At 38.3% G+C, this 19260-nt stretch overlaps 2 protein-coding genes across 3 annotated transcripts in view; one reads left to right on the top strand and one right to left on the bottom strand.

Annotated features, from left to right (window-relative positions):
- The window catches only part of LOC133848630 (E3 ubiquitin-protein ligase highwire), a 63598-nt gene that overhangs the window by 26503 nt on the left and 17835 nt on the right, over nucleotides 1-19260 (top strand).
- On the bottom strand, nucleotides 1460-18187 carry LOC133848631 (uncharacterized). 2 transcript variants are annotated; one of them, XM_062284268.1, is made up of 6 exons: nucleotides 17314-18186; nucleotides 6158-6422; nucleotides 5521-5687; nucleotides 5163-5452; nucleotides 3467-4506; nucleotides 1460-2770 (listed from the first exon to the last, which is right to left on the bottom strand). In XM_062284268.1, the coding sequence occupies exons 1-6, from the start codon at nucleotides 17392-17394 to the stop codon at nucleotides 2070-2072; spliced, it is 2544 nt and encodes an 847-aa protein (XP_062140252.1). In that variant the 5' UTR covers nucleotides 17395-18186; the 3' UTR covers nucleotides 1460-2069. The 2 variants fall into 2 exon arrangements, with proteins under 2 accessions (XP_062140252.1, XP_062140253.1); XM_062284269.1 differs by lacking the exon at nucleotides 1460-2770 and adding an exon at nucleotides 2998-3314 and having other exon boundaries at nucleotides 17314-18187.

Below are 19260 nucleotides of genomic sequence, written 5' to 3'. Positions count from 1 at the left end.
TTTCAATATAATATACATATATATATATATATGTATTTGTTACCAGAATTTGAAAGAATATGTAACATACCGAAGAATTAACACAGCCAATCTGTTAATTCGTCTTAGAGACTTTTCTGCATATACAAGTTTATGCCGATTTGATAGCATGTTAGTGATATCGCACCACTGTGCTGCAGACTTTGGTTTTTTTCTGGTCGCGTCATTAACAGAAAGAACTGGCAGTATCAGCAAATATGCCAGAGTGCAGTCTTCCATGCACATTCTTCAATTCTGAAGAAACATGAAACTTATTTATAGGAACTCTTTTCAAAAGTCGCTATGAAACTTGAGGCTATTGAAAAGAACGGACCGAGCATTTCGTCTACAGAACTGACCATAAAAACGACACGTAATATTCGAATAAGAAGCCGGCACTTGAGAATGCCCGACTAATGAATACCCTCGCTGCAATATCGATGAGAAAATATCAAATTATAGATACTATGATACTAGCAAAGTGCTATTTTTCCCTAACTATATATTTTATATACGTACATATCGAGACGAATGAGTTGCTTGCAATATTTTCTTTTCAGCGTATTGAAAAATTATTATCTAAATTTATATTTAAATCAATAAATAAGTAAATTTATGGAAATTCAATTAATTGGGTATCTTTTGTTAAGCAAATTTAAATAACAAAGAGTGAAAGCTACAGTTAAGTGTTGACTGCAATAGACCCTTCGCCTTTTATTGCTCTACAGAAAATCATCCTCACCTAATGTCTTAACATTTTTTGTGGTTTCAGATTAAGGAAATTGGGAACATTAATTTTGAGTGACACACTTGGGATTGTCTGCTTAGCTAGAAAATAAAACGTTTAATTATTTTTTAGGAGTTGAAAGGAATTATAAGAGAAATTCAAGCGATGTACAGAAATAATTGCTAAAAGTCGAATGCGTCTATTTATTGTAGTTGTTGAGAAATAGGTGTTCAAATGAACGGACAGACAGACAGACGGACACAGATCAACCAAAAATATACATGGCATAACTGCAGTTGTAATTGCTTCAAATCACTGGGTATAAATGTGGAAAATGCACTTATCTTGGCGCTCGCGCAAATCAAGTTATTCAACATTTTTAAATGCAATACTATATAGTATAGAAACGTCTATTATATCCAAGCATTAGCATGCTGCCCACCCCTCCTCCTTTCCTAGTAGCTGCACTGTGAAAACTGACTTGCAAAGACATATTAGCGCATGTTATTAATATGCCACACGCGATGCCACTTTTGTTTATGCAACTGAGGCAAATGTGCAAGACCATATTGCAAGTGGCTCGATCGATGAGTCAGTCACAAGACGATAGAATTCAAGTATAATACAAGCTTTGATTTTTGTCTTTGTATGGTTTTTTTTTTAATTTTTTGTTCTTCGTTTTTTTTTTTTTTTTATGTGCATAATCTCTATGTATATATAACAAAAAAAAAATGTATTTATGAATAAGTTATAAAGCTAGGGTTTTCATTGCGATCGTGGTCAAAATGTGTCAAGTTCCTTCAAAAACCATACAATTAAGCTTCGTCCCACAATTAATCGATGCAGGATATAGCAATGAGTAAATCAACCCCATTTGTAATGGGGATATAATGAAAAGCATATTTACAGCGAAAAAACAAGTAAGAGAAAGTCATAGTCGAGTGTGCTCGACTGCACGCTATCCGCTAAGAAGAACCACAATCAAATTGTTGAATGAGGTGTGACAAATTCAGGAGATTCCTTCTACCAAATTTGATGGTGCTAGCTCGCGTAGTCACTGAGATCTGGCCCTGAATACGAACGGACAGACAGACAGACGGATGGGCTTGATTATGTTGTTTTCTGTCCGTCCCTCTGTCTGTCTGTCGATGTTGCTCGAACGGATAGCGGGTTTAAAGTTATACAGTATACGTTTAAGTTTAGAGTTATATATAGATATATGTATATGCATATGTCCTTGTGATTGTTTCGTATTGTGTTGTGTTGTGTTCTGTGTGTATGGGTAGTGTGTGAGTGTGTGTGTGTGTATTTTATCTAACGTGTATCACATATTTTTCGATGTTTGTGTCGCTGTCGCTGAACGCGTCGCTGCTTTGCCGGCTAGCATCGCACAGTTCTCGGCGTCAGCATACTCGATGACGTCATCGATTTTAACAGTCTCATCGCTGCCACCGGAATGATCAGAGCCCGAGTCCGGTGGCAAGGCAGTTGCTCCTCGCATATCCATCAGTTCCATGGCAGCCATGCTGGCCGCACCGTCGAGACACTCGTAGCTTCTGTTGAGAGTGTTGCCACTGCTGGCGTTGCCACTGGGATGTTGGCGACGCGGCGTGCTGGCGAAACGCGATTGCAGCTGGTTTTGTGTGCGACTCGAGGTCAGTTGATTGGGATGGAATTGTGGCATCGCCTCCAGATTCTGACGCAGTTCGCGCACATGACTCTGTTGAGTGTTCTTCGCACCATGTGGCAACGCTGCGGATTTTGAAGCGGGCGATACGTTGATGGGCGCCGAGTTGGGCGTCAAGCGCAACACGGGCTGGGCATAGATAGCACCACAATTGTCAGTCGATGGCTGCAGCACATCGGGCAGCTGCTCGTGGCCGCGTCTCTGGCTGCTGCTGCTTGTGGACGGCAGTTGATAATGATGTGTGGGATGATGTGGATGCTGGCGATGCATCGAGGGCGGTGGCGGTTGCTGGAATGGCGGTGCATAGGCGGGCGGTGGCATATCATTTGCATGGCCATCTGTGAAGGTTCCGTAAAGAAATTGCAATTAGATAGATGGTAAAAGAATATGATGAGAAGGAGTGAGAGAGAGAGAGAGGGAAAGTGTACCAACCACCGACTAGAGAATATCTAAAACTTTCGACAGTCTGGCAACGCTGCCAGCTGCAGAGAGTGTACGAGAAAAAGAGAGAGAGATAGAGCTACGACAATTACAGTTACAATTAGAATACAAGTCGAAAGTTAAGACCAGAATTTTATATACCTTTTTTTGTTGGTTGTTATATGCGTTCCGCATATGTTTAACTGTGTGCGTTGCCTTAGTACCGCTGTGTGTGTGTGTATATTTGTGTGAGTGTGTGTGGATCGTGTTATTACAATTTTAATTGTTTTCGTGTACGTGTGTTGATCACATATGGATCGTGTTATTGCAATTTTAATTGGTATCATGTGTTTTGTGTGTGTGGATCGCATGTGGATCGTGTGTTGGTGTGTGGATCGTGTGTTTGTGTGAGTGTGTGTTGCTCGTGCCGCGTGTTTCAATAATTTATAATATAATATTGATCTTTAAGTACAGGTAAAATAAAGGTAGTTTCAATTAGTTACAATCCACATACAATACAATTAGTCCCATTTTTCGCATACTCTACTTTTCGATAGTTGTGGGTTGGGGGGGTTGGGGCAACAGCTTCCAATTTCAACACCTCGACTACTTACCACCAACAAAATGATTCGGCTCCGAGTAGAAATTATCCTGAGCATCGAGCAAATCCTGTGGCGATGAATAGTCCGGGACCTCGGTGTAAATGTTCTCGATATCCACACGCTCGTCGTGCTCATCGCCACCACTGTAATCGCTGGGTGCACTGGGAAGGGTCAGCAAGGCGCTGGCGCCCATATCGCTTCTGGAATGCATCGTTTGCATGTGGCGATCGAGCACCTGATTGGCCGAGAGCGTGATGCGTTCGAAGTGCTGACTGGTCACCTGATTGATGATGTTAACGCACTGTTCGCTCGTCAGCTTATTGCTGGTCAACTTCTCATAATAGCTCCTCATTTTGGGACCCGCATCGCGCATCAGCACCACACATTCCTCAGAGCTGAAGTGACACATTTGCTGTTGCCGCTGCTTTCGGCACTTCATCCAAACGAACGCCCCCATGAAGATTATCGAGGCGATGACGCCGATAATGGCGAGGCTAATGGAAATGATTCTGGTGTTGGTGGTGCCTCGTTGTTGCTGTTCGCGCTCCTCCTTGGTCACATAGCCACCGTTGTACCACTCCAGTTTGCTGCCATCGACGCACTGCAGCTTGCGATCGTTGTCGCTGCCACATGCCTCGTGCTCGTAGCGACGCAAATGCACCGTGCTGGCATTGAAGCATTTGCTCAAACTTGGCGACAGCTGGCAATACATCTCGGAGCTGATATCGTGCTCGGTGAGTGTGGCCAGCCATTGTTGATTGCCGCCACAGTCGCAGAAACGATCGACGGTCATGGCACGCATCTCACAGTTGCTGATGTTGAGGCTGCCCGGCTTCGGATCGCCGAGGTGATTGTTGGCGAAACTGCAGTTGATGCGATTCGATTGCTCCAGCTGAATGGGTGCAAAGCTGGCGAAGCGATTCTCCTCGATGGCCACCATCTCGCCACGCGGATTGCGCAGCCAGTTGGTGCCCAGATTCGTGATCGTATTGCGCTCGATGAACATGTATACGCTGTACACCTGGATGGCCGACTCCTCGATCGTTTCGATACTGCAAAGGGGGAGAGAAAAGGATGCTTAGTATAAATGTATTTCATACACAATTGTTAAGTAAATTTGACAGATGATGCACCGACTGCCTCAAATATTCATTGATCAGTCTATCGATCTATTGATCTAATCTTCAACAGTTAATCTGCATTATGATACATTAATAATTGCAGATTAAATTCTATTCCTTCATAAATCAATTCGAAAATGCAACATTTAATCAACCTCGATTATTTTCTACATTCATTGATCAGTCGATTTATCGATCTCTTATAAAATCCTTCAGTTCACATACTTGATACATATTTCCTTACACAATCTATTAGATGATGCTAGAATTAATCTGCATTGATCTTTGAGCGATCGCTGAATTCAACAATTGCTCTTCAATCAATTTGTCGATTATAAATCAGACTTTTATCTATCGATCTACTACAAAATCTATAAATTGAAATGTTTTCTACATAACTTTCTACTCAATGCATTCGATAATGCAACAATTATATGTAATTTAAAGTTTCTAATACGTTAAGTGAGCAGTCTGCAATCTATTTATCAACATCATATCTACGCTTTTTTTTCCGTTGTCAAACTGCTTCTGATCTTTGAAACTACGTTTACGTTGTTGCATCCTTCGATCGTTTGATCTTCACTTACACATTCTGCCTGAGTGTAAAGTTTGAAATGCCACTGCCGCTGATCGCTTCACTTTCGATGGTGCCGATTCGTGAGCCGGTGATCGATATATGCTCGCTGTGCAATCTTTCAGTGAAAGCGAACGCCTCGATCCTTCCGATGGTGCAGTTCTCATAGAATAGTTCCTTGACATTGGTCACATTGAAGGCGCTGCGCTGAATAACTCCAATGGTGGAATCGACAAACACAATTTTATTCATCGAGACGTCGAAACTATTGATGTGATCAATGTGCGATTGCTGAATATGCAGCTAAAAATGAAATGCATTTCGTTTAGTGTTGTGAATATGATTCGGAAATATCGTTTCTAGCTACTCACATTTACATTGGCCTGCGTGCTGCGATTTGTGCTGGGATGGAAAGCTTTCTCCCTGATATCCAGGTTCTTGATTTTCGTAAAATTGCACGACATATTCATGTTGACAAAGGCATTCGGGAACACAATGGCCTGTCCGCTGTCCTCCACAAGTAGTTTGATCTCGCCACCTGCAAGTGCAGTAAATAAATTGTTAGTTAGCTAGTTTCTTGTTCATTTAAGTTCATTCATGTGCTTGCAAAGCTTGCTTTGTCAACATACGAGCTTTTAAAGTTCTTAATGTGCTTTTTAAGGTAAAACTTAATTGTGAACCATTTACTTTGATTTACTACGGCTTTTTTTCAAAGAAACTTTAATGTGCTTTTGCTGACAATGTTTCTAGCTTATTTAAAGCATTCGTTGAATGCTTTGGCATTGGGTGTGGTTTTGAATCATATTCATTTATAAATATAGCATGTTATAGTGCTGTATTATTTTTAGCGCAGCAACTTGAATGCAAAACAAGAGCAAATCGATTTCAAAATGAATTGTTCTACATTAAGATGGGCTTTTTTATTCTTGACAATTCAAAGAGCTTTTCAAAGCTTTCTTTTCAGTATCAGTGTCATTATCTGCAGTGTTTCCAGTAGTCTCAACTCACCTGTGAAGGCATGTTCGCGCATAAAGACGTTGCCCACACCGATTATCTGAATGTCCGGCAAGCCGGCGAGGTTGTTGCGAAACGCATTGTGGGACAACTCCACCTGATCGGTGTCCTTACTGGCGCCCTTCACCACAAACCGATTGACACGATTGTTGCGAAAGAGACCGCCTTGCAGCTCGAATTGTGTGTCATGCTTCAGCTGCACCTCCATGGCGGCGATGTTCGATGGCACCTTATACGTGCTGTTCCATACGTTCGATAGCTGTGGACGAGATAGGCAGAAGAAGAAAGAAGAAAATCAGACAAGAGTTCAGCTGTTGCATGGGGTGTGGGATGTGTGCTCGACTTGAGAAATACCCGTTAACCAAAAATCAAATATATATTTCTTAAATTTGCACACTTCTTATTTATTAATATAAAATAATGTTTTTAATGCGAGCTTCAGTTGCGTAGTATATAAATTATGTTAAGAAACTTATTAGCTTTGGCTTTTAAGATTCTTAAGATTCATATAAATTGGGTTCAAACGACAATTTCTAATTCACAGAAATTTTCTTGAACAAATTAGTTTTATTTTGGAACTGCTCATTGGAAATATATGGAACATTCTGAACGTAGATCATGAGTTGTCAATTTGAGCTTAAATTAAAGTTGAATAATAATATATTTGGAAATATTGATGCATTAAAATTGAAATAAATTAATGTTAATAAGAATGATGTAACTATTGCTTTTATTATTATAAATTACGAAATTACTATTATAGGATTACTAAATTCAACAAAGTATGCTATGCGCTGTATTATCAAAATTCGAAATTAACTTCAATCGACTTTTGCTATTTGTTGCGTAGAAAGAGGAATTCTAAACCCAACTTGAGCTGGGTAATATTTGTATTAATATAATTCTAAATTATTATTGGCTCTATTTCTTAGACTGCCTGAGATATTGTTATTTAAGCGAGCTGACAGACTGGCAGACAGATATTGTAGAATTTGTTAGACTTGTTATTCGATCAACTCTTTTCTGCCAAAATTAAATACTTAATTATTAGATTCACCACTTGCTATTTGACAGACAGATTGCGGATATTATGCAGCCTGGTGCACACACACTTGTTATGCCCTTTTATTGCATGGAAAACCGGGTATTGAAGCGACAACAAAGGAGGCAACAACTTCATCATCAACGCCATCGCTTTACGCATTGTGGCGGTTTCTTCTTCCTCCTCTTCTCCATCTTCTACTCACTCGCTCTCTTTCAGCTGTTGTTGCTGTGACGCTTGACTTACATTTCTCGCTGGTCGCTTGGTATTATTTTTAAATGTCTCTCGTCGCGACACTAACAACAACAACAACAATTGTTGCTACTGCTGCTGTTGCTGCTGCAGACAACGGCAAGTTGACCGCAACGTTCATTGCTCCAGCCCCCCAGTTGGTGGCATTGTTTGTTGCTGGTGTTGTGCGAGCAATTTTCTCATTAAATTAAAAGAAAATAGTTTGACTTGCAAGTGCCTAGGGTGACAACAACAACAACAACAACAACAGCAGCAGCAACAACTCAACAACAGGAACTCTTGTTGCTCTTGTTGTGTGTTCTTAATGATCATCTGCTTCAACTTCATACATAAATACATGTGTATATAATTACATATACAGTATATATACTTTATATATACCTGTTCTGCAATTGCAATTGTGCAATACAATTTACCGAGCTGACTAATGATAAAAGAGAGGCTCTTTTAGTTGTGCTTTATTAATAACCAAGTATCGAGCGCGTTGTTCACAGCGCTTAAATTAAAGCACATTGATCTTGTTTTAAAGAGATGACATCAGAGTAAAAAACGACGTTAAACTGATCGTTTTGCTAATCACAGACTGTTTAACAGAGAGTCGCTAGTAAAGTAACAGTTGCTCTAATGTTATTCATTAACAGTTGACTGCAATTACAATTTATCTTTCTGTCTGCCTTATTATTGAATTAAATTACACAATAAAAATATTTGTGAAATATTTGTAATTTAATCTTAAATTTGTTTAAAAGATAAATTTAACACATTGAGCAACAAATTTTACTGAATTTGACCCTGTAAAAGTCAGAGCATTAACAAACATCTGTTAAAGTAACAGCTGCTGAAATGTTATTAAATTTCTAACATACAAATGTTGTTGGCAAAATCATTTGACTGCAAATAAAATTGATCTTTCTGTTTTTCCTATTATTACATTAAAATACTTCAATAAATGTAATTTAATCTTAATTTGTTTAAAATTCAAAGGATTATATTGCATTTTGCTTAACAGATCCAGCGAATTTGACTGCATTAACAGACAGTTCTTAACAGTTCTTAAAAATCTCGCTATTAAGTAACAGCTCCACAAATGTTATACAATTTTTAACATACAAATGTTATTGACAATAACAGTTGACTGCAATAACAGACATATTGAGCTACCTTCTCTTACAGTTGTGTTTCTTTAATTAAAAGTAATTTAATTTATAATTTCTACATTTATTTAAAGCAAAATATTTAGCTGATGTAAAACTGTTTTTGCTTAACAGCACATTAACAGACAGTTGTTGAACTGTGAGCGTAAAACACAGGCATCAATAAAAATGAAATTGATGAATGAGTTGCTGCTGTTGTTGTTGTTGTTGCTGTTGTTGTAGCTTCTGCCTTTAATTGAACTTAGCATAGTTCTCTGATCGGCGGCGATCAGCGACAGTTGCTGTTGGGTTCAAGTGCAATTGTAATTGCAATTGCTATTGCAATGCCAGTTGCCAGTAGCCAGTAGCCAGTTGTCAGCTATTATATAATCTTCGGGTGTATGTGCACTTAAATGCTTATGTACTCTAAAGTGAAATCGCTCTGTGGGGGAAGTGGGGGAAGTCTATGTAATGCGTGCGTGTGTGTGTGTGTGTGTGGCTTGTACGTGTGTCTGCTTGGTTTCCGCATAATTGTCATGAATCAAGCGACAATAGTAGCAGCAACAACAACAACAACAACAACTTGCCACCATATTTGGGCCACAAAAGTGGGGGGAGTTGACAACCAATTGTGTCGGGTGGCCACCTGGTCAATTGTCGCCACTCGCCAGTCAACAGTCTAGAGATGAGCTGATGTCACAAAAAAAAAAGACAAACTCTAGATAATCGAACACTACTAAGATCATTATCATTGTGAAACACTTTGAATTATTTATTTATTTATTTATATGATATGCTCAAACAAATCTATATTTCCTATACTTTTTATATCGATGCATTTCAGCTAAAGTATTGCATGTTGTACAATTTTCTTTCTTCTGCTCAAATCTTATATAAATGCAGTTCAACTATCGTGTGTATATATATTATTATATATTACATATTACGTGAGTAACTTTATAACAAGCTTGTCACAAAACATCACACTTGCAAAAATTATCGTATACACAGACGATAATTTCGCGATAATGCATCGATATATAAATAAAAGCTTGAAATGAGAAAAAATAAAAAAGATTTCTACAATATTTACAGCAGACTAAATACTCGCGAAGTAAAAGTGTTTTGTTTTTAAGTAGAATATATAAAATTGTTTTATTTTCTTCTACTAAATTTGTTTGCTTGAATTCCCCAATTTAATTTTTTAGTTTCAGGTATTTATTGACATATATTTTTCAACGCTGTCAAGTGCAGTTATCGGTAATCGTTATCGGTTTCGATCACGCGCTCATCTCTAGGCTGGAGTTCAATGCTTCACTGAAGTAAAGTGAAGTCTGGGCGCAGCTGTGACAATTTCAAATCGTTGTTGTCGCCGTTCATCCGCCTCTGGTGGCGCACTTGTTGAGACGCATCGCCCCTCCCCACCCCCCTTTCACCTCCCGCGTCGCTTGTGCCGTCCCTCCATCAACCGTTTGCTTATGCTCGCAGCATTCTGCAGAGATTTCAGACATTTGCTGTTTATTATTATTGTGCTGTCTGCTTTTTCTTCCTTCCCTCCCTTCCCCCTTTTTCTTCGTTATCTTGTGCTTCTTCTTCTTCTCGCACCACTTCGCTGTCACTTGCAATGCTGTGCATCCATCCATCAGTTTGCAATTGCCTCTTTAACACACGCCAACAGCGACGTCGACTGCAACGTCAACGTTAACGTCGACATCGACAGCGACGTCGACGCATTGGGCGCAATTTCTTTCAATTTGCTCCAGTTTTCTCTGCGTTCTCGCTCTTTGGCTAAAGAGGAAATCTCAATTACGTTTCTTTCTTTCCTTTTTGTTTAATTCGCTTGTTATTTGTCTGTCTTCTGGCTCTCCCCTTCTCAACCCCCATTCCCTTCTTACTTCTCCACTCGTTGTGCCCTCTTTTCACTGCTCACTCAAAGTCCCCATCTCACCATGCCAATGACGCATGAATTTATCAAATGCCAAAAAAGAATAACAAATAAAGAGCAAAATTTACATTGCTATATCGGAAAGATACCTTGTACTTTATGGGATACGTAAAATTTAGTAAATAATTTGAGTATAAAATAAATACGACTAAAGAAAGGAAATATGTTTGTATTATTAAAAACTTTGTATTCAATTTATTAGCACGTATTAATAATAATTCCCTGGAATTTAATTGAATAGCTTGGCTTATCTTTGCCAACTAGCATACCGCATTTGCAGTATATGTCAAGCACAGGGTATACAATAAGGAAGAGACAATTGCAAACAATAGGAACTACGTGTCAAGCAGCTCATAAGCAGTGACGAATCGAAGTCATATGTTAAGTGTTACAAAGTATATATTTCTAAAAAAAAAAAACACCTGATGCAATGCATAAAGAGGGAGTACTCATAAAAAGATATACCTAATAATTTATTGCTTGAAACATTTCAAAATTAGATAAGAATTCGAAAATAAGCAAAATATGAAATATTATTATGAACAAGTAAGAAAACTACAGTCGAGTGTACTCGACTGTGAGATACCCGCTACACATTTTGAATAAAAGCAATATATTTTGCGGTATTGTTCTCAAAATATACCAAATATACTGCAAAAATACTGATAATATGCCGAATGGTATATGTGGTATAGTATTTCTTTAATAACTTCGACAGTTTTTATCTGATCGCAACCAAATTTTCAGGAGTCATAACTACTATAGTTATTACTGTATATACCAAAAATAACTCTAGCTTCAAAATTACGCTTGTTATTCGATTTTTCTGATTTGCAGGGGCGGAAGGGGGCGTGGTAAAAATTTGAAACAAACTTGATCTGCGTGCAAAACATAACAAATGCTGTCGAAAAATCATAGCTCTATCTCTCTGAGATCTGGGTGTTCATACGGACAGACAGACAGACGGACGTGGATAGATCGTCTCGGCTGTTGACGCTGATCAAGAATATATATACTTTATATGGTCGGAGATGCCTTCTTCTACATGTTACATACATTTCCTGTCGGCACAAAGTTATAATACCCTTCTACCCTATGGGTAGCGGGTATAAAAATACAAACCAGTTTCCAAAATTCGTTCGATAAAACACACAATTAAACTTCAATTACATTAAAGACTATACCAAAAAATAAGAGACAAAAAATTAAAATAAAATTCGTTGCCGCTTAAACACCCGAAAGTGTTTTTAGCCAATTTACAGGGTATACAAAAAGAAAGAGTAAACGAAGCGTGTCTAAAAGCGAGGCTATAAATATAACATTGTAGTTGCAAATACCCCTCAGCTAGCCACATCATAATTACAGGGTGCAAGCGCACTCGGCTGGCAGGCAACGCTTGATGAACTTTCCGCCCGAAACTCTGACAAATCGAGAGACTATAAACTATATAGAAAGTAGCTGCCACGCATAAGAAGATGCGGATACAGCGCGACAGCTATATGTAGATACACACACAGATACAGATACAGATACAGCTTCAGTAGATACAGATACAGATACAGATATGGATATGGATACCGATACGGATACGAATACAATTTCGAATAGAGCTATGTAGAGAGAGAGAGTTATGCTCGAGTAGAGTATATATGGCCACTTGTAGTACACATAATGGCTGAGAGATGCTAAATTTAGATGGCTGCGCCTGATGGGCGTTTTCCATGCGTGCTTTTCCTGCGCAGCAATGCACTTTTCCTCCCTCCCTCGCCCGCCCGCCCTCCTTCTCCAATGGCCCCCTTTATTCGATCGATGATGCCCATTTTCCGGCACACAGAGTTTTTCCGAGTTGCCAACGAGCGAGTTTATTTTTAGTGGACTTTTAGTCTAGGCGGAAAAGCGGAAATAGCGCTTGGGAAAGTGACAAACAACAGCGTGTAAAATATGCTCTCAGATAGATAATAAATAAGCCAAAAACACACACACACACACACCGAAAAACAAAATCCAATTAAAAATAAATTATGATGTGTATTTTGCTTGTTTGACGGAGAGAAAAAAAAAACAAAACTGAAAAAAAGCAGGCAAAAGAATCTGTGGCACATGGTGAGAATATCTTTATCTATTTCCATTTCGCCATTTACGGATAGATCTCTTAGACTAACTCACAGTTGGTCTCGACTTTAACACACAACTCGTCGTCGTCGTCGTCATCGTCGACGTTGACTTTCACATATGGAGGCAGCATGCTCGACCAGGATTTTCCGCAACAAAGAAAACAGCAAGCGGCCCACTCGAATCTTTTCTCACGTGCACGTATCTCGCAGATACAATTCTCAACGTACGTGACACAGTTGAACACACACACTTATAGTACGTTGCTGTATCTGTGAGTGCAATGCCCACAATCTTAGGCGTACCTTTTTATTCCCATATACTGCGTAATATAATCCGACGTTCATGGCGATAACAGATTACTCACGCGATCGCATAGGAAAACACCTTTGACAGCTCTCGTGACTAATACGCCTTGAGATAAGCGCAAGTTCTGCTATCTAATATATTTGTTTCGATTTCTTTGAAATTGCAAGTTCATCTATCTGTTATCGCACATTTGAGCCGATTTCTTCACTATCGAAAGTTCTTCTATCAAATATCTCATTACTCCGTTACGCGATTTAATAATAATCTGAAATTATTCTTTTTAAAATTTCACTACTTTGCTTTGGAATAAAAAGTTCTTCTAATATTTCATTACCTCTTTGTTCTAATTTCTTTTCAATCTGAAATGTGTCTTCTATCAAATATGTTATTATTCATTCATAAAGATTTCTTCACTATCTGAAGTTTTTCTATCAAGTATCTTCTTCTTTCTACTTACTCCTGATTTCTTTGAAATCATGATGTCATATCTATCTATATATCAGTATTAAACTCTTTTAATTCTGTTGTTTATTACTCATCTAATATCTCATAACTTCTTTGTCGTGATTTCTTTGAAATAGTTAGTTCTTCTGTCAAATACGAGTATATCATTACAACAATCATCCTTGGCAATCTAAAGTTCTTCAAAAGATTATCTTACTAATACTTCTTTCAGAAAATATTTGTATCATATTATATATCACCTGATCTTTTATCTAATCTAATCACACCTTTGTCATTTTTTCGATTTAATATGTGACTACTTATTTCATCTACTTCATTCTCAGCTAGTTTTTCTTTTTAATATGTTTTTACTGCGTCGTCTTTATTTCTTTTATACACAAATTTTTTTGTTTTCTTAGAACTAGAATGACAACTTTGATTACAATCTTACTTCTTTTCTTTACGATTGCTATTTGTTGCATTCTTATTGAATTTCACCACATTTATCATGCGAATGCAAGTTAAGAAAATAAGTGTACATATTATAAGTACATATATTTATGATAAGATCGGACAGTGCGTCAACCTTGATGAGCAATTAATGATCGATTCATGAATTTTTCTGGCAGGTTATTTTTAGCCATAAAAGCGCGCTACTTTGGAACGGATATTAGATAAAGATAGTCAGAGAGAGAGAGAGAGAGAGGGGGGAGAGACGTCATTAAGAATCTATTTAATTGCATTTGAGTATCAAACGCATTTTATGTGCGCTACTCGTTGTTTCCAGGGAAAAACCTCTGCGAGAGCTGAATGCAAATATGTGTCGCAAATGGATGTGAGGCGCACTCTGAGTGGCCTCCAAGTGCACCTCCTGCCGTGTGGCATATGCCACATGTGAGCCAGAGCGAGAGAGAGAGAGACAGATAGATAGAGAACGAACATCGTTTGCCACTTGATGGATTTTTAGTGCCCATTTTCCATTTCCCATTTGCTTTAAGTAGTTTTAGTATCCATTTGAATGGCATTTAAGCAGTCGTTTCTCAAAACAAACACGCAGAGCACACACTCGCTCTCTATCTCTCTCTCTCTCTCTCTCTCTCTCTCTCTCTCTTTCTTTCTCCCCACATTCTCTCTCTCTCTGGATTGCCGCACTTGAATGTGTGTGTTTATGTCTCGCTAACAAATTCGAGAATTGGGCACACGTAAAATGTGTTTGGAAAACTGTTTCAAGAATTTTCCAATGATTTTCTCGTCAACTTTGCACGGGGGCGTTGTGGGTGTGATCTACAGTTCATAAATGCCATGCATCTACAAGATACAAGATACATTATCTGCCAAGCACTTGTCACGTCATCGCGGTGACAGAACAGCAATTTGCCACGCCCCGCATCCGGTGTTACGCCTTAGTGCTTAGCTTGAACTTCAGTTTAGCTTTTGCTCTCCGGAAATAGCAGCGAGAAAGAGACAGCGAGAGCGAGAGAAGCGAACAAGATGGATTGACAATAATCGGTCAGAATAAAGCGCCACCCCAAAACAAATGAGTTTGCAAACCGAAGCTAGACAACTTTGACTGCAGACACACAGACACTCTGAGTGCACTCACACTCACACTTACACTCACACTTGCACTCATACACACGCAATTCATTCACACCTGATTCATTAGCATAACCAGTTGAACGAGTTGAAACTTGGCTTGATTCTTTGTCGCATTTGTTGTTGTTTATTTTTTCATCTCTTTTTCTTTATTTCTGTTTTCTGTGTCTGTGTCTGCTTCTGTCTGTTTTTTTGCTCTCAGCAATTGTAGCTGTTAATTGCTCCGTGGCCACAGGTTTGTTTACATTTTGAATCATTCGAGTCCCCGAGTCTGTTGTTGTTGTTGTTGTTGTTGTTCTCTCTCGTATTACACAAACGAATCCACTTTGATCGCCACAAACAAACGTAAACGTTGCCAAAAAGCGATGCCAGCAAGTGAGCGAACGGATGGCGAGCAAACATTTCAACTGTTGCGTGAATCTTGGTAACAGTGAACCCTCGCTAACACGAACACTAAGAGTCGGTGCTTGAGAGTGTTTCAGTCAGTGACTAAAGTAAAAGTGGCATTGATCACAGTGAGCACTCGCTAACACGAACCATACAGTAAACACAAAGAATTGGTGATTGACAGTGTTTCATTATCCCATTTTCAAACATTCTTCACTCAGTGACTACAGCAAAAATGGCATTGATTACAGTGAGCACTCGCTAAGACGATCACCACAGTAAATACAAAGAGTCGCCGCTTGAAAGGGTTTCATTATCCCACTTTTAGATATTCTTCACTCAGTAACTATAGCAAAAGTAGTATTTGTAACAGTTAGCACTCGCTAATACGAACACTACAGTAAACACAAAGAGTCGGAGCGTTTCATCTTTCCACTATTCAGATATTCTTCAGCCAGTAACTACAGCAAAAATAGCATTCACTTTAGCGAGTGCTCACTGTATGAGTCTCTATCTAAGTGAAGCCACTTTTGCTGTAGCATCTTGAAGATGAAGTGCCAAGAAATTAAGAAAAAATAAGGAGTGAGAACTTTTTTTTTCCCCAAATTCTTAGCATAAGTGGCATTCACCTTAGCGAGTGCTCACTGTATGTACGCTGTACTCATGTCCATTCATTGTGCTGCTGTGTGTAGCATGTTTCGTGTGCCGCAAAGTACAAATTAACAACATTTCGTTTCGTTAATGTGTCTATTCCACTCTCTCTCTCTCACTCCCCCATCTCTCTCCTTCTCTCTTTTACTGTGTGTGGGACTGTGAGGGGAAGGAGAACGCACCACTTTATAACTATCAATTAATTTCGCTAGTTTATCGTTTATGTGCATATCAAACGAACCTAAACCAAATAAACAATCATCGAAATTTTTCGTAAACGAAATATCTCTTAATAAACTTTATTATTCTGTACAAATCTATATACTTCAAGGATATACAATATTAAAATGTAAATATTATTTGCAAAGCGGAAATTCTTCAGATAACATATACAAAAACGTGCTGTATTATTTTATTTATTAGATTCCTCAATAAAAGTATCATAAATAGTACATAAACTTATTTCTTTTTAATAAAGAATTCTACATAAATTGTAAAACAAAATTTATGTTTCGTTTCATAAATAAATTCAGTATATAAACTTGCATTTGTACTTGTTTTATACGTCAACAATTTCATAAAGAATGTTCTATATTGCCTTATTTATTACATTCCTCAATAGAAATATCATAAATAGTACATTCTACAGTTCTACAACAAAATGTATGTTTTATTTCATAAAGAAATCAAGTATTTGTTTAATTATATGTGTACTTGTTCTGTGCAATTTCATTAAAAGTATGCCATATTATCTTGTTTATTAGATTCAGCTATAGAAATATCATAAATAAATAGTTCATTACCTTATTTATTTTAAGCTCTACAGCAGAATTTTGAATAAATTTTAAAACAAAATGTATGTTTCATTTAAACAAAGAAGAATTCAAACTCTGCTTCACAATTTCCCAAAAAACATATTTTTAAATAAGAATTCTTTGCGCACACATTCCAATTGCTATTAAATGCATTCCGAATATCTTTAAGCAAGTTTCTCAGAAACTCTGCAGTTGTGTTTAAAGCATAATCTACAATAATTATTATATAGTAATTGTTGTATGCAAGTCGCAGTAACAAAAAAAAAGCGACGATAACAAAATGAAAAAAAAAAAAATGTGTTCTATCTTTTGACTCATTGTCTTCAAGCAGAAAGAAGTATCAGTTTCTAGACATTCATTATCATTTGGGGTAACGCCCTGAAGGTGTTATAGAGTCGTTCATATTGTGATGGATTATATAGTGAGTGTATTTATATAGTCTATATTATGTACTTAGATCTTACCGTGCGATTGTGTGCAAAGTTGCAGAAGACCGTGATGCCTTGGCAAAAACAATGCCTGCAAATGTTCTCGGGGCTCCGCATCGTTGTTTTGAGCCGCAGCTTTGGTCACAACGAGCAGCCAGAGCAGACACTTTAAAAAACGCCACATGATCTTGGATGAGCCGATGTTGTTCTGGTTCGGTTTCTGGTTCTGTTTCTGTTTCTGTTTCTGGGTTTTTGTCGCCCGACTTTGTTGTCGCTGTCGTTTGATTGTCGACGTCGTCGACGCCGTCGGTTTATCTTTTGTTTCTTTTATTATTCGCTTTGAGGTTTTCTTTTGGGGTGTTTTGGTGTTGTCAGGGGGCGGCGAGAGGGGGGGATACAGACAGACAGGGTGTGTCGTGGGCGGCGGGGAATGGAGTTGCACTTCCGTTTGTCCCGGATTGATTCAATTACGAACTTTGATCAAATCTCGCGTTCTACAGTTTTTCAGTTCACAATTTCGATGATTTTGTCCCGATCCGATACAGGCTACAAACACAAAGCAAACGAGTCTTCTTCGGTCTCGGTCTCTATATGAAATCTACATATACGCGTTGATGGAGATGGAGAATGGTGGAGCATCTCTTTAAAGCATTTCATCAGAATCGAATTCGGATTCTTCTTTTGCGCATCGTTTCGATTTTTGCTCGCACAAAATCACACTAATATACATATTAATGTTGTCTGCTAGACATCATCAACAGAAATACGTATATATATTATTCACAGCACAAAAAAAAAACAACAACAACAACAAATTGAATATATTTTTCACTAACACAGAACTCAAAAATTCTTATATCGAAGTCAGTTAATTTCAGCTTCTCCGTTCACACGAATCCAACCACATACGACGTCGTCTTGATTAATACTGAATAAACTGGCAACTGTTCGCTCAAGTTTTAACGATCGACGCTAGCGCGCTGCTCTCTTTCTCTCTCTCTCTTGCTCTTTTAGTGCACACAGCGCTCTCTCTTAGATATGTTGTGTTAGTTAAGAGAGACGCAGCGAGGGTGTGTGCGCGGGTTGAACTATCTACTTGTGGGTTGGTCTCTTAATACACTTTCTAATACGAAATGAGTTAAGGCTCCTCGTTTATCTTATCACTTAGTCTTATCTCATTACATTTTAACATATCACGAATGTCTACGTAATGCAATTATTAAGTGTGTAATCGCTTAGATTCAGATCGAACGCCATGCACTCTCGATTTTAGTGTATAGACTAGTCGATGCTTTGAATAAGATATAAAGAGCGCACTCTACATATTTATATGCTTACTTGTGGATGCATTCTTCTAAGAGCGCGACGATTGCTCGTATTTAAATTTATGAAATGCAGACAAGTAGATTACGAACACACACACACACACACAGCTAAATAATTGGCATTTAATTCATATCGATGCCAAAATTAGTGTCAAATGCAATTTGCAAACGGATAATAATTGGAGTTGTCAAAGCACACAAGATACAAAGTCAGCTGTTGCTGCCTTCCGCTCTTTGTCTTGCTTTTGCTTCGCCTTCGGCTCTCGTTCTCCAAAATCAGCTGCAACAATGCGTTGCTCTCTCACTCTCTCACTCTCCTCTCTCTCTCTCTGCTGTAAACTTGAAAGAGCTAAAGACATTTGTATATAGTATGAGTACATATTTGTACGTTTATCCGCATGAACTGCAGTCGCGTAGTGTAAAAGCGGCAAATTTGCAATCGATTTTAAATGAGCTTTGAAACAAATCTAATGAATCATAATCCCTTTTTATGCTCCTTCATTGGGTATTTACGGCACAAAGAGCAAAGGATCTTGATAAATACGCATTTGCGTGCCACAACTTTTGGATGCAATAGAACTTTTTGCTAGTAACGCATTTAACTACTCTGCAACTCTAGAAAAGCTCAATTAAGCACACGAACACATGTATACAACAT

This window comes from Drosophila sulfurigaster, chromosome X, assembly GCF_023558435.1.
Source record: "Drosophila sulfurigaster albostrigata strain 15112-1811.04 chromosome X, ASM2355843v2, whole genome shotgun sequence".
Classification (NCBI taxonomy): domain Eukaryota; kingdom Metazoa; phylum Arthropoda; class Insecta; order Diptera; family Drosophilidae; genus Drosophila; species Drosophila sulfurigaster.
This window is presented reverse-complemented; position numbering and strand designations above follow the sequence as displayed.

Bases quoted from the DNA above. Each gene is read 5' to 3' on its own strand.
- LOC133848631 (XM_062284268.1), bottom strand. From the start codon at position 17,394: ATGCGGAGCCCCGAGAACATTTGCAGGCATTGTTTTTGCCAAGGCATC. The intron at 6,423-17,313 runs GTAAGATCTAAG...TCTCGTCCACAG, and splicing joins ACTTTGCACACAATCGCACG to CTATCGAACGTATGGAACAG. The intron at 5,688-6,157 runs GTGAGTTGAGAC...CTGCACTTGCAG, and splicing joins GCGCGAACATGCCTTCACAG to GTGGCGAGATCAAACTACTT.